At 42.5% G+C, this 12,768-nt stretch overlaps 1 protein-coding gene across 1 annotated transcript in view; it reads right to left on the reverse strand.

Moving 5' to 3' along the window:
• Positions 1-1,208: 1,208 nt before the first annotated feature.
• RNF17 (ring finger protein 17) overlaps positions 1,209-12,768 on the reverse strand; it is a 341,311-nt gene continuing 329,751 nt past the window's right edge. The window contains exons 29-31 of the mRNA XM_069759912.1: positions 10,314-10,503; positions 8,136-8,246; positions 1,209-2,932 (exon numbers count right to left, since the gene is read on the reverse strand). Coding sequence (XP_069616013.1) covers positions 8,148-8,246; positions 10,314-10,503 — 289 coding nt within the window. The 3' untranslated portion in view covers positions 1,209-2,932; positions 8,136-8,147. The remainder of the gene's footprint in view (positions 2,933-8,135; positions 8,247-10,313; positions 10,504-12,768) is intronic.

Genomic DNA, 12,768 nt, shown 5'->3' on the forward strand with positions numbered 1-12,768 from the left:
ATAAATATATATATATATATATATATATATATATCTCTAAAATAAATTTGTTTAACTTTTTTGTTGGCACCATTTTTTGTCTATTTACCCATTCATATGTTTCACGCTCTTTTCTTTCTCACATCGTGTGGTTGTTCACCTCGTCATTTTTCTTCCCCTCCTATTTTTACTGGGGTCTTTCTGCACGTTTTCTTTTTTTCATCTCTTCACATACATTTTTCATCGCTGTCATTTTATAATTTTTATCTGAGTCCACCAAAATAGAGTGTTTGGAATAATTAATGCATACACAGCATCAATAGTAAAAAGTTGGTCACACAGGGTTAATAGCTGTGTTAATGGAGTGCGTTACACGGTGGCATAATGCGGTCCATTAATGCTGCCATTAACTCTGTGTGAGGGCTGACTGGAGGGGAGTATGGAGCGGGCACTGACTGCGGGGAGGAAGGAGCGGCCATTTTGCCGCCAGACTGTGCCCGTCGCTGATTGGTTGTGGCAATGGTCGTGGGCGTTTTGCCATGACCAATCAGCGACTTGGATTTCCATGACAGACAGAGGCCACGACCAATGAATATCCGTGACAGACAGACAGAAAGACGGAAGCGACCCTTAGACAATTATATAGTAGATGTAGCAGCAACATAGCACTATCTTTCACTGTGTGGTGTGGGCAAAGTTGCCTAATGAATGAGGAAGATATAAATAACGTTTAGTGGTCACATGTACTCTTAATTGCTTGGTAGTAAGAGAAATAAGTACAAACAGAATTAAAAATAGGAGGTTGGTCCAGAATTATTTAAGAAATAAAGTCGTCTTCAACAAACAGTGCCAGTCTATGGGCTGTATGTGGAAACAATGTCATCCGAACTAATACAGTAACAGCCAAAAAAGAAGAACTAGGCCATAAGACTCAATCTCAATAGGAGGACACTCCAAAAATATATACAGTATATGGGCCGTATGTGAAAATACAGCTTGCTACATGTATGTGAATAAGCTGTGAATAAAGTCACAACCCATGAGCCAGAGTGGCACGATTCACATAAACAAAGCAAACTAATTTGTCACGCTCTGGACAAGTCCTTTAAATACAAAAGAGCGTTATTAAGTATAAGAATGAGAGTAATCTGAGACTCAGACCCAATGTTATGCAGAACATTTCTCTTTAATGGTCATTAGCACACTTACTAATATTAACAACATGGCAAAAACACAAACAGCCGTCTTCATTAAAGGGATTGTCTCACAAAGTATATTTTAATCAATAGATCTTGGAATAATAATTTCCACAATTGGATGTGTTTAAATACAATGTTCCTGTGCTGAGATAATCTTAAAAATGTGTCCCTGCTGTGTACTGTGTAATGTCTGTGTCTTACCATACAGGAACATGGTCTGAGCATACCACAACTCCTGGGCAGGGGAAGAAGCAAAAGAATATATAGATATTACAGCAAGGGATCACAGATTATTTTTGCGAGTCAGCTGCTATCCGATGCTCTGCTTTCCCTTCTTCTCCTGCCCAGTAGTTGTGGTGTGATCAGACCATGTTCCTGTACGGTCAGACACGGCCATTACACAGTAAGGATAAGGACACATTTATAAGATTATCTCAGCACAGGAACCAATTTCATTAACACATCTATTTGTGGAGCTTATTTTTATTCCAAGATCTATTGATCAAAATACACTTTGTTCATGGGAAAACCCACTTTAATGGCCATTAACATACTTACTGATATATTAATGATGTGAAAAAAAGAACAAAACCACAAACAAATTCCATTAAAGGGAATCTGTCAGTAGGATAAACGCTCCTAAGCCGTCTATATGGGCATGTAGGTCATAGGAAGCTTAATAAAATGATATCTCGATATCTGTGATCTGGTGTCATATTTCAGAGAAATGTAAATGAGATTTTCAGGACCATAGGTCAGCAACTGATCTCCTTGAGAATCTGCCTCCAGAGATTATTTTTAATAAAAGTTCGAGTTACCAGTGTGAGACATGAAAGTAACAGAACAGTAGAACTGAACTTTAGCTCATAAACACATTATAAGCTGCAGCTCTCACAGCTCTGCTGCATTGCAGCACTGGCTGCCTGCGAGATGGAAGCTGAAGCAATGAGAGGACATCTGCAGATGTGTTTAATGCTTTTCTGTGTCAGTTAATATCACCCATAGTTTTACAGTGAAATCGGCCATTACATGTAGCACACTTAATGCCCCATTTCACTTAAAATCGTCTTTGGAGGCAGATTGTCAGGGAGGCCAGTGTCCGCCCTATAGATCTTAACAGCTCTTTTACATATTAAGAAAATGTGAATTTCTCTGGAATAAGACATTGGATAGCAGATTCATCTTCCTATGCCCTGCATGCCCATAAGGGAGGGTAGATCCTACTGACAGATTCCCTTTAAAGGGTTTGTCTGCTACTTGGACATCCCCTTGTTAAATGCTGTAGTCTCCGAGTAAAAAAAAAAAAAAAACACACACAAAACCAATTAATACTCCCCCTTTCAGTGATGTCTGCAGCCAACCTCTTGATGCTTTCATGACTGTCACGTGAGCTCTGCAGACCATCACCAGTCGCTAATGGGCTGCAGCGCTTATATATGCTTCAGAAGTCCGAGAAAAGTGTGAACGTTGCAGTCCATTAGTGGCCGAGATACCTGGTGCTTGATATCGCCGAAATGGCACCAATGAGGGGGAAGAGTATAAGGTTTTGTTTTTACTCGTGGAACTACACAGCGCCATTATTTCCACAGCGCTTTTCAGATACACACTTCCTAATATAAATGATGTGACGAAAAGAAAAAACACAACCACCACCTTCATTTGGGCAGGTAGCGAAAAGCAAATCTCTAGCTATGAATAACGACATCTGGCAATAAGCAAGAACCTTCTTGTCATCGGAGACGACAACTTGTTATCTGCAGGAAAGACAAAGAAACAGATTAAATCATGAAATCTTGAAAATTAAATCTTCATGAAAGCATAGAAAACCCCCAAACATTCAGCTACAGCTAACCCCACAGAAGGGCTTATATATATTTAAAGAGGAACCTCGGATTTAATGTATAAATCAATTTATTTCATAAACACCACACATGAAAATAAGGAACTTTGTAATATATCTGTTCTTAGAATTCCACTTTCTTTCTCCTCCTGGACTGATCTTTCACTCTAAATTCATGTGAAAAAAAAACCTGTATTGAATGAAGACAGATATTAACATTACTGAAATAGTAGATGGCAGCTAGTGCTTTTAATATTCTTTGGAGGAGCTAGAGACGAACACCGACATTCTGCTGCAAGTTCTGAAACAAAACTTCTAGTTCTCCATAGAACTGTATGAGCACCAACGGTCATCTCCTATCTCAGTGATGGGAAAGTCTTTAATCACAAAAGACACATTTTACCTGTGAACGGAGAATTGTGATAATGAATGATCAGTCCAGGAGGAGAAAGGAGCAGATTTCACTAATAAGATATTTCACAAAGTTGCTTACTTTTTGTGCGCTATCGATTTATGAAATAAAAATTAAAAAGACGGTTACACTTTTAAGGGTGAATAGGTATCACATATTTCATGCTTATGCCAAAACTTTATGATCAAGGGGGTCCAAATTCTTGGATGAACTGGTATAGCAATGAGTCACGGGCAAATGGCTGAGAGCAGCACAGTGTAGGTAGCACGGGCATGTCTGACTGGTAATGTGAACCTGGTAATGTGACTAACTTTTACTTTTAAATGTGTAATTCAGAAATTCAGGGGCTGTGTAGTGTAGCTGATCGATAGGGGTCCGCATCCAGAGATCTCACCAATCACTCAAAACACTGCTCTGAAGTTTGCATCTCAAACAGGAGCCGTGCACACCGAGCGGTGCCCCAGTCCATAAGCAAATTTATGGGTCCGTACATTCACACTCTCAGCGCTGTGTACGGATCCATACACTTACTACTATTGTGTGTCCTGATCATACAGGAGCTACAGACTTCAGAGCTGTTTTGAGCGATCAGTAGTGGTGTCAGGACGTGGACCCCACTGATCAAACACTGTGCAGTGCAGTGTAACATATAAAACTTTTGGGCAGTGTTCTCATGGTGAGTTTTTCATGCTGCATATTTTTGCAGTGTGTAAGGCTGTGTGCACACGTTGCGGAATGGGGTGCAGAATTTTGTGCACAAAATCCGCATCCCCTGGCAGAATCCGCAGGTGCAGATTTGCCGCGGATTTTGTATGGTTTTTATGCGGAATTAATGCGGATTTTGTGCAGATTTTCTGCGGTTTTTACCACTGCGATAATGGAAGGGTGCAGAAACGCTGCAGACCCGCACAAAAGAAGTGACATGCACTTCTTTTAAATACGCAGCGTTTCCACGCGGATTTTTCCGCACCATCTGCACAGTTGTTTTTTTTTCACATTGTACTGTAAATCACAGTGCAGGTCTGCAGTGTTTCTGCGTGGAAACTGGATGGGATTCATAGAAATCTCATGCCCACTGTGCTTTGGTTTCTACTCAGAATAAAATGTTTTTCTACAGTGGAAACCCAAATACATGTAATTTGCATGTGACTGCATCAATAAAGTTTTGTTAAAACCAAATATCAGGAGGTTTAAAAAGAATCCAGCTTTATTTAAAACAAAAAAACGAAGCATCAAATATGCAAAAAAAAAAAACACATGCAAAAAAACACACTAAGAAATGAAAAAAAAAAAAAGTAGCCTAATTTACATAATAGTTGTAGAAATGGTACAAAAAACCTGCAACATCATAAACTCACCAACAGCTCATAGTGAGAACATAGCCTTAAAGCACCACTCCAAAGGGTTTTTTTTCCAGTGCTGGAGTGGTGCTACTAAACAAAGGTCCCAGCCCCTGTCGTATACTTGCCCTCTGGCATCTTCAACTTTTTCGGCACCATCTTGTGACTGCAACTTCTGACTGGTCCAAAGTCAGAAGATGCGTAACAAGCTCTCAATGAAAGTCTATGAGTGGCAGAAAGAGGCCAGAACAAGGCACTCAGACTTACATTGATTATTGACCTCCGCCTTCCTCCATGAAAGACTGGAGCAGCTGGCAGGTAACAAACTGAGGGAGACCGATGGAAGCGGCAGCGATAGAGGGGAAGATGGCGGCAGGTGAGTATGAGACGAAGCGCAAAGACCTTAGATTCAAATCACCACTCCAACGGTAAAATAAAAGAACAAACGCTGAAGTGGTGCTCTAAGAAAGGATAGTTACACTTTAACCCCTTCCCGATCTTTGACGCCACGTAGGCGTCATGAAAGTCGGTGCCAATCCGACCTGTGACGCCTATGTGGCGTCATGGAGGGATCACGTCCCTGCAGATCGGGTGAAAGGGTTAACTCCAATTTCACCCAATCTACAGGGACAGGGGGAGTGGTACTTCAGCCCAGAGGGGGTGGCTTCACCCTCCCCCCCCCCCCCCCCGTGGCTACGATCGCTCTGATTGGCTGTTGAAAGTGAAACAGCCAATCAGAGCAATCTGTAACATTTCACCTATGAAATTGGTGAAAATTGGTGAAATATTACAATCCAGCCATGGCCGATGCTGCGATAGCATCGGCCATGGCTGGAGACCCCGATCTGGCCCCCCCACCGACTGACGGCGGCGATCTGCAGCCGCCGTCAGTGTTCCGTACCCCTCCGTCCTGTCCTAAGCGCCTTCCTCTCCCCTCCGACCCTCCCGCGTCCTCCCCGGGAGGGTTCTATCACAGCGATCAAAATAAAAAAATAGTAAATAAACCCCACCCTTTACCCCCCCATAGGTAGGGAAAATAATAAAATACAGAAAATATATTTATTTTTGTTTTTCCGCTAGGGGTAGGGTTGCACTTAGGGTTAGGGTTGCACAAAGGGTTGCACTTAGGGCTAGGGTTGCACTTAGGGCTAGGGTTGCACTTAGGGCTAGGGTTGCACTTAGGGCTAGGGTTGCACTTAGGGATATCGTTGCACTTGGGGTTGCACTTAGGGCTAGGGTTGCACTTAGGGTTAGGGTTGCACTTAGGGTTAGGGTTGCACTTAGGGTTAGGGTTGCACTTAGGGTTAGGGTTGCACTTAGGGATATCGTTGCACTTAGGGTTGGGGTTGAACTTAGGGTTAGTGTTGCACTTAGGGCTAGGGTTAGAATTAGGGTTAGAATTCGGGTTGCAATTAGGGTTAGAATTAGGGCTAGGGTTGGAATTAGGGTTAGAATTAGGCTATGTGCACACGGTGCGGATTTGGCTGTGGATCCGCAGCGGATTGGTCGCTGCGGATTCGTAGCAGTTTTCCATCACGCTTACAGTACCATGTAAAACTATGGAAAACCAAATCCGCTGTGTCCATGGTGCAGAAAATACAGCGCGGAAACGCTGCGTTGTATTTTCCGCAGCATGTCAATTCTTTGTGCGGATTCCGCAGCATTTTACACCTGCTCCATAATAGGGATCCGCAGGTGAAATCCACACAAAAAACACTGGAAATCCGCAGGTAAAGCGCAGTGCGTTTTACCTGCAGATTTTTCAAAGGCGGTGCGGAAAAATCTGCACACAAATCCGCAACGTGGGCACATAGTCTTAGGGTTAGGGTTGGAAATAGAGTTAGGGTTGAGACTAGGGTTAGGGTTGTGGCTAGGGTTGGGATTAGGTTTAGGGGTGTGTTGGGGTTAGTGTTGGAGTTAGAATTGAGGGGTTTCCACTGTTTAGGCACATCAGGGGGTCTCCAAACGCGACATGGCACCACCATTGATTCCAGCAAATCTTGTGTTGAAAAAGTCAAATGGTGCTCTCTCCCTTCCGAGCCTTACCATGTGCCCAAACAGTGGTTTACCCCCACATATGGGGTATCAGCGTACTCAGGAGAAACTGGACAACAACTTTTGGGGTCCAATTTCTCCTGTTACCCTTGGGAAAATAAAAAATTGCGGGCTAAAAAATTATTTTTGAGGAAAGAAAAATTATTTTTTATTTTCACGGCTCTGCGTTATAAACTTCTGTGAAGCACTTAGGGGTTCAAAGTGCTCACCACACATCTATATAAGTTCCTTTGGGGGTCTAGTTTCCAAAATGGGGTTACTTGTGGGGGAGCTCCAATGTTTAGGCACACAGGGGCTCTCCAAACGTGACATGGTGTCCGCTAATGATTGGAGATAATTTTCCATTCGAAAAGCCAAATGGCATGCCTTCCCTTCCGAGCGCCCAAACAGTGGTTTACCCCCACATATGAGGCATCAGCGTACTCAGGACAAATTGGACAACTTTCCTGGTCCAGTTTCTCCTTTTACCCTTGGGAAAATAAAAAAAATGTTGCTAAAAGATTTTGTGACTAAAAAGTTAAATGTTCATTTTTTCCTTCCATGTTGCTTCTGCTGCTGTGAAACACCTGAAGGGTTAATAAACTTCTTGAATGTGGTTTTGAGCACCTTGAGGGGTGCAGTTTTTAGAATGGTGTCACTTTTGGGCATTTTCAGCCATATAGAACCCTCAAACAGACTTCAAATGTGAGGTGGTCCCTAAAAAAATGGTTTTGTAAATTTTGTTGTAAAAATGAGAAATCACTGGTCAAATTTTAACCCTTATAACTTCCTAGAAAAAAAAAATTTTGTTTCCAAAATTGTGCTGATGTAAAGTAAACATGTGGGAAATGTTATTTATTAACTATTTTGTGTCACATATCATATAACTTTCTGGTTTAACAGAATAAAAATTCAAAATGTGAAAATTGCGAAATTTTCAAAATTTTCGCCAAATTTTTATTTTTTTCCACAAATAAACGCAGAAATTATCGACCTAAATTTACCACTAACATGAAGCCCAATATGTCATGAAAAAATCTCAGAAATCGCTAGGATCCGTTGAAGCGTTCCTGAGTTATTACCTCATAAAGGGACACTAGTCAGAATTGCAAAAAATGGCCAGGTCATTAAGGTCAAAATAGGCTGGGTCATGAAGGGGTTAAATAGGTCCTGTCACTTGATCAAAAAGATGTGGTCAAATACCTTGTAAAAGTCCATTTAAGGGATCTCCCTGTATTTAGTAAGCTATACACTGCTTAATAAAGGGGAGACTTTCTGCAAGATGTCAGAAATCATGTAATCCTACAACAATGTACAGCATTCAACAATACCTTCACAAATATTCACATCTCCTCTATGTCGGCCAGTTTCATGCCAATCAGTGGCTTGTGCACCAGTTGCTGATTGTCATCATACAAGAACACAGTATTTTCTGATCCAGCCTAAGAAAAGGAAAGACAACATTGATCACGTCAGTTCTGTTTTGGCTGGACATTTCCCTTAACCGCTTCACAGCATACAATGTAAACTTACACCATATGTCGTGTCCCTGCTTTTGATGCAGGGTGACAGGCCGAACCCGTATCTTTTCCCCCCTGCACACAAAGTCTGACTTAATCATTCATTGTGTGCCTCTGACAGCCGTGGGTGGAGTGGTGCTCTTAAACACCATTTAGTTTATGGTTTGTCCATATATGCCCGAACTGCTGTGCTGGTTAATTTTTATATACACTTTTTGGGTGGGCCACAACTCCAAAGCCCCTACATAGAAAAAAGCTAAATTCCTAAGTACTGGCTTCCTACAATCCTGTATAGTACAACCGAACACTGTAATCTGCCTCTATGGGAGGTCACTAGAATATCCCCTTTTAAGTCTCCACAACAGAAAACAAGTGCTACCAGCTGTGAACATATTAAAACAAATCTTTCATAAAATTTCACAATACAAAAAGTATAAAACATTAAATAGATGTCTTAGATATACTTACCGTAATTGATAATCAATGTCAAAATAAATGTACACTTATTTATCAATGTTTATAGCATCCCTGCCTACCTAATCTGATTGACAGCTCCTCAGTGTACCTCCTTCCTGCTGATGAGATCTCACAATGCTTAGTACCAGCTGAAGCTGTCAGTCACTGAATACATTTGCACTCATAAGATATTTCACTCTATAGCTGGACTCATAAGATGCTCATGATAATATAAGGATTATACAGCCATTCTGACATGGATTTACAGAGTAAAGGTACCGTCACATTTAGCAACGCTGCAGCGATCTAGACAACGATCCCGATCGCTGCAGCGTCGCTGTGTGGTCGCTGGAGAGCTGTCACACAGACAGCTCTCCAGCAACCAACGATGCCGGTCCCCTGGTAACCAGGGTAAACATCGGGTTACTAAGCGCAGGGCCGCGCTTAGTAACCCGATGTTTACCCTGGTTACCAGCGTAAACGTAAAAAAACCCCAAACACTACATACTTACATTCCGGTGTCTGTCCCTCGGCGTTCTGCTTTCCTGCACTGTCAGCGCCGGCCAGCCGTAAAGCAGAGCGGTGACGTCACCACTGTGCTTTACGGCCAGCCGCCGCTCACAGCCAGTGCAGGAAAGCAGAACGCCGAGGGACAGACACCGGAATGTAAGTATGTAGTGTTTTTTTTTTTTTTTTTTTTTTAACGTTTACGCTGGTAACCAAGGTAAACATCGGGTTACTAAGGGCGGCCCTGCGCTTAGTAACCCAATGTTTACCCTGGTTACCAGTGAAGACATCACTGAATCTGCGTCACACACGCCGATTCAGCGATGTCTGCGGGAGATCAAGCGACGAAATAAAGTTCTGGACTTTCTGCTCCGACCAACGATGTCACAGCAGGATCCTGATCGCTGCTGCCTGTCAAACTGAACGATATCGCTAGCCAGGACGCTGCAACGTCACGGATCGCTAGCGATATCGTTCAGTGTGAAGGTACCTTAAGTCCTCCAGCCTCATCTAGGTCTTTATTTATACTGTGCTTCAGCCTCAGTGAAGGATCAGGTTGCATGCTGCCTATAGACTCATTAAGTAAAGTGAGGAAGCAGCTGCAGCAGGGAGAGACACGCAGAGACAATGCTGCTGCTTCTGGTAACCATTATATCCTATGCCAGTACTGAATTTACTGGTAAATACTGCTGTTTAATGTCCTGTGAAAAGGAAGCAGGAAGCCTTGAAAAGGAGGAATCACAGCAACTAATCCTCCAAGCATAGATTCCTATGGTCAGCATGTAACCTGATTCCTCAGTGAAGCTGATGGATTTTATTAGTGAATTTAAAGAGATTGAACAGTTTAGGAGGCTGGAAAGAGGGGATGGGGTGTGGAGTAATTAGCTGTTCGGAGTAACCTAAAAAGTAAAAAAAAAAAAAATTGTGATTTTAGACATTTATACCAAAATCACATTACAACATACGCAGAAATTCATCATAGAATGAAAATGGAAGAGAAAACACTAAAATCCAAAATACTCTTACAATGCATGTGGCAAAAAGTGTCTTTCCCTGCACCAAGTCCATCATCTGGTACAATGCTTTCAGGCTCCAATCTGGGCAGTATGGAAGTCTACAGCTCTCCAAATCTTCTGTAGGAGGCCTAAATCCGGCCAGTTTCACTTTGATGGCTTTTGCTGGATACTGAATAAGTGAAGGGGGAAGCTGAAATAGACTAGAAAGAAAAATAAAAAGGTAATCGCCACAAGCAGGCAAGACTTCATAAACATTATTTCTATAATACCCCTTGACACAAATGGACGTCTTAATGACATGCTGCAGACCACATCAGGACAAAAGTTACATTGCCTGGCTGGCACGGGCAGAGGAGTTGTGAATTGTCACATGTATTGGGAGCTGGCTGTTCTACACAGCTGAGCTATGGCTGGTGTCGGACTGAGCTCCAAAACCACTACTTTAACCCCTCGGACGCAACTGTGAATAGTGATAGCAGAAAATTAGGAATTTGACAGAGGGAAAGTGCTCCATCCGTTAGTCCATCGACAACAGAGGTCCCAACAATGGCCTCAAAGTCTAGCATATGCAGCACTCTATCAGATCTTGCTTTAGATGGGGTCTGTCATATCAGTCCATCCTGTCAGGATGGGATAAGGACCTTAAGCTTTAGTCACACTAAACGACTTACCAACGATCACGACCAGCGATACGACCTGGCCGTGATCGTTGGTAAGTCGTTGTGTGGTCGCTGGGGAGCTGTCACACAGACAGCTCTCTCCAGCGACCAACAATCAGGGGAACGACTTTGGCATCATTGAAACTGTTTTCACTTTGGCACTGCACTTAGTAACCCGATATTTACCCTGGTTACAAGTGAACACATCGCTGGATCGGCGTCACACACGCCGATCCAGCGATGACAGCGGGTGATCAGCGACCAAAAAATGGTCCGGATCATTCCCCAATGATCTCCCAGCAGGGGCCTGATCGTTGGTCGCTGTCACACATAACGAGATCGTTGCTACGTCACAAAAAGCGCGACGTTGCAACGATATCGTTAACAATATCGTTATGTGTGACTCCAGCTTTACTACACACAGCTCAAGCCACGATTTACATACAACCCAATCACATTCATTTAACTAATCAGATGTTTGCTGTGCAACACAGCCAGCATTCACTGCTGTTAATCCCTTGAATGCTATCCTCAATCTCTCGCCATTGCATCTAAGACTTGTTTCTGGGGCAGGGAGTGGTACATGCCCCCATTGCCTCAGTTCCCCGTGCCACGATTGTGAGGGTGCAAATGGGTTGCTCTAAGAGATGGGCGAACCTGAACAGTAAAGGTCGGGGTCCGTATCGAACACCTACTGTTCAGGCATGTACCCTGGACACGGAAGTAAGTGTTACTGTTCGGCTGCCCAAACACACTGTTTCTAGCACCGTCATCTGCATAACAATGTAAGAAACACCGGCGGCTCTGATCGGTGCCAAGATCATTACTACCCATCAGAGTGCTGCGGTTCCCAAGCTGTCAGATGACAGTGTGAACTCGCAGCTGTGACCGCAGGTAAAAAGTATAACAGCAAGAGCAGGCGCCGCTGATGGGAGTATTTATCAGAGGATGCCTGAGCTATAAATAAATACATTTAAAAAAAAAAAAAAAGTGGGATCCCGGTATTTCTAACAATCAGCCAGGCAAAACTGAGAGCTGCAGGCTATTCTTGGGTTATCAACAATAGAGGGGTCCCACCCCGTTTAAAAAACCCCCAAAACAATTAAATAAATAATTAAAAAAAAATAAAAAATTGAGTGGCTCCCCCCCATTTTTGACAACCAGCCAATCTAAAGTAGACTGCTGGGGGGCTGGTATTCTCAGGCTGTTAAGGGTCCAGGGATATTGGCCCCCAGCCTAAAAATAGCCGCCCCAGAAAAGGATCATCTACAAGATTGAAATGGAGTCTGTGCAGCCCATTATCAGAAGACACTCATGTAATTCAGTAGGTTAAACGGTAATTTATTTTGATATACTGTCACGGTCCAATAGTGTTTATGCCACAATAGTGTTTATCAAGACGTTTTGACCCTCCCAGATCTTTTTCAATATAGTCGCTGGATGGGCAGAAAGAGTAGAGAGAATGTAAAAAAAAAAAAAAAAAAATTATATATACAGTGGGGCAAAAAAGTATTTAGTCAGTCAGCAATAGTGCAAGTTCCACCACTTAAAAAGATGAGAGGCGTCTGTAATTTACATCATAGGTAGACCTCAACTATGGGAGACAAACTGAGAAAAAAAAATCCAGAAAATCACATTGTCTGTTTTTTTAACATTTTATTTGCATATTATGGTGGAAAATAAGTATTTGATCAGAAACAAAATTTCATCTCAATACTTCGTAATATATCCTTTGTTGGCAATGACAGAGGTCAAACGTTTTCTGTAAGTCTTCACAAGGTTGCCACACACTGTTGTTGGTATGTT

The sequence above is a fragment of the Ranitomeya imitator genome, chromosome 3 (assembly GCF_032444005.1).
Source record: "Ranitomeya imitator isolate aRanImi1 chromosome 3, aRanImi1.pri, whole genome shotgun sequence".
In the NCBI taxonomy this organism is placed as follows: domain Eukaryota; kingdom Metazoa; phylum Chordata; class Amphibia; order Anura; family Dendrobatidae; genus Ranitomeya; species Ranitomeya imitator.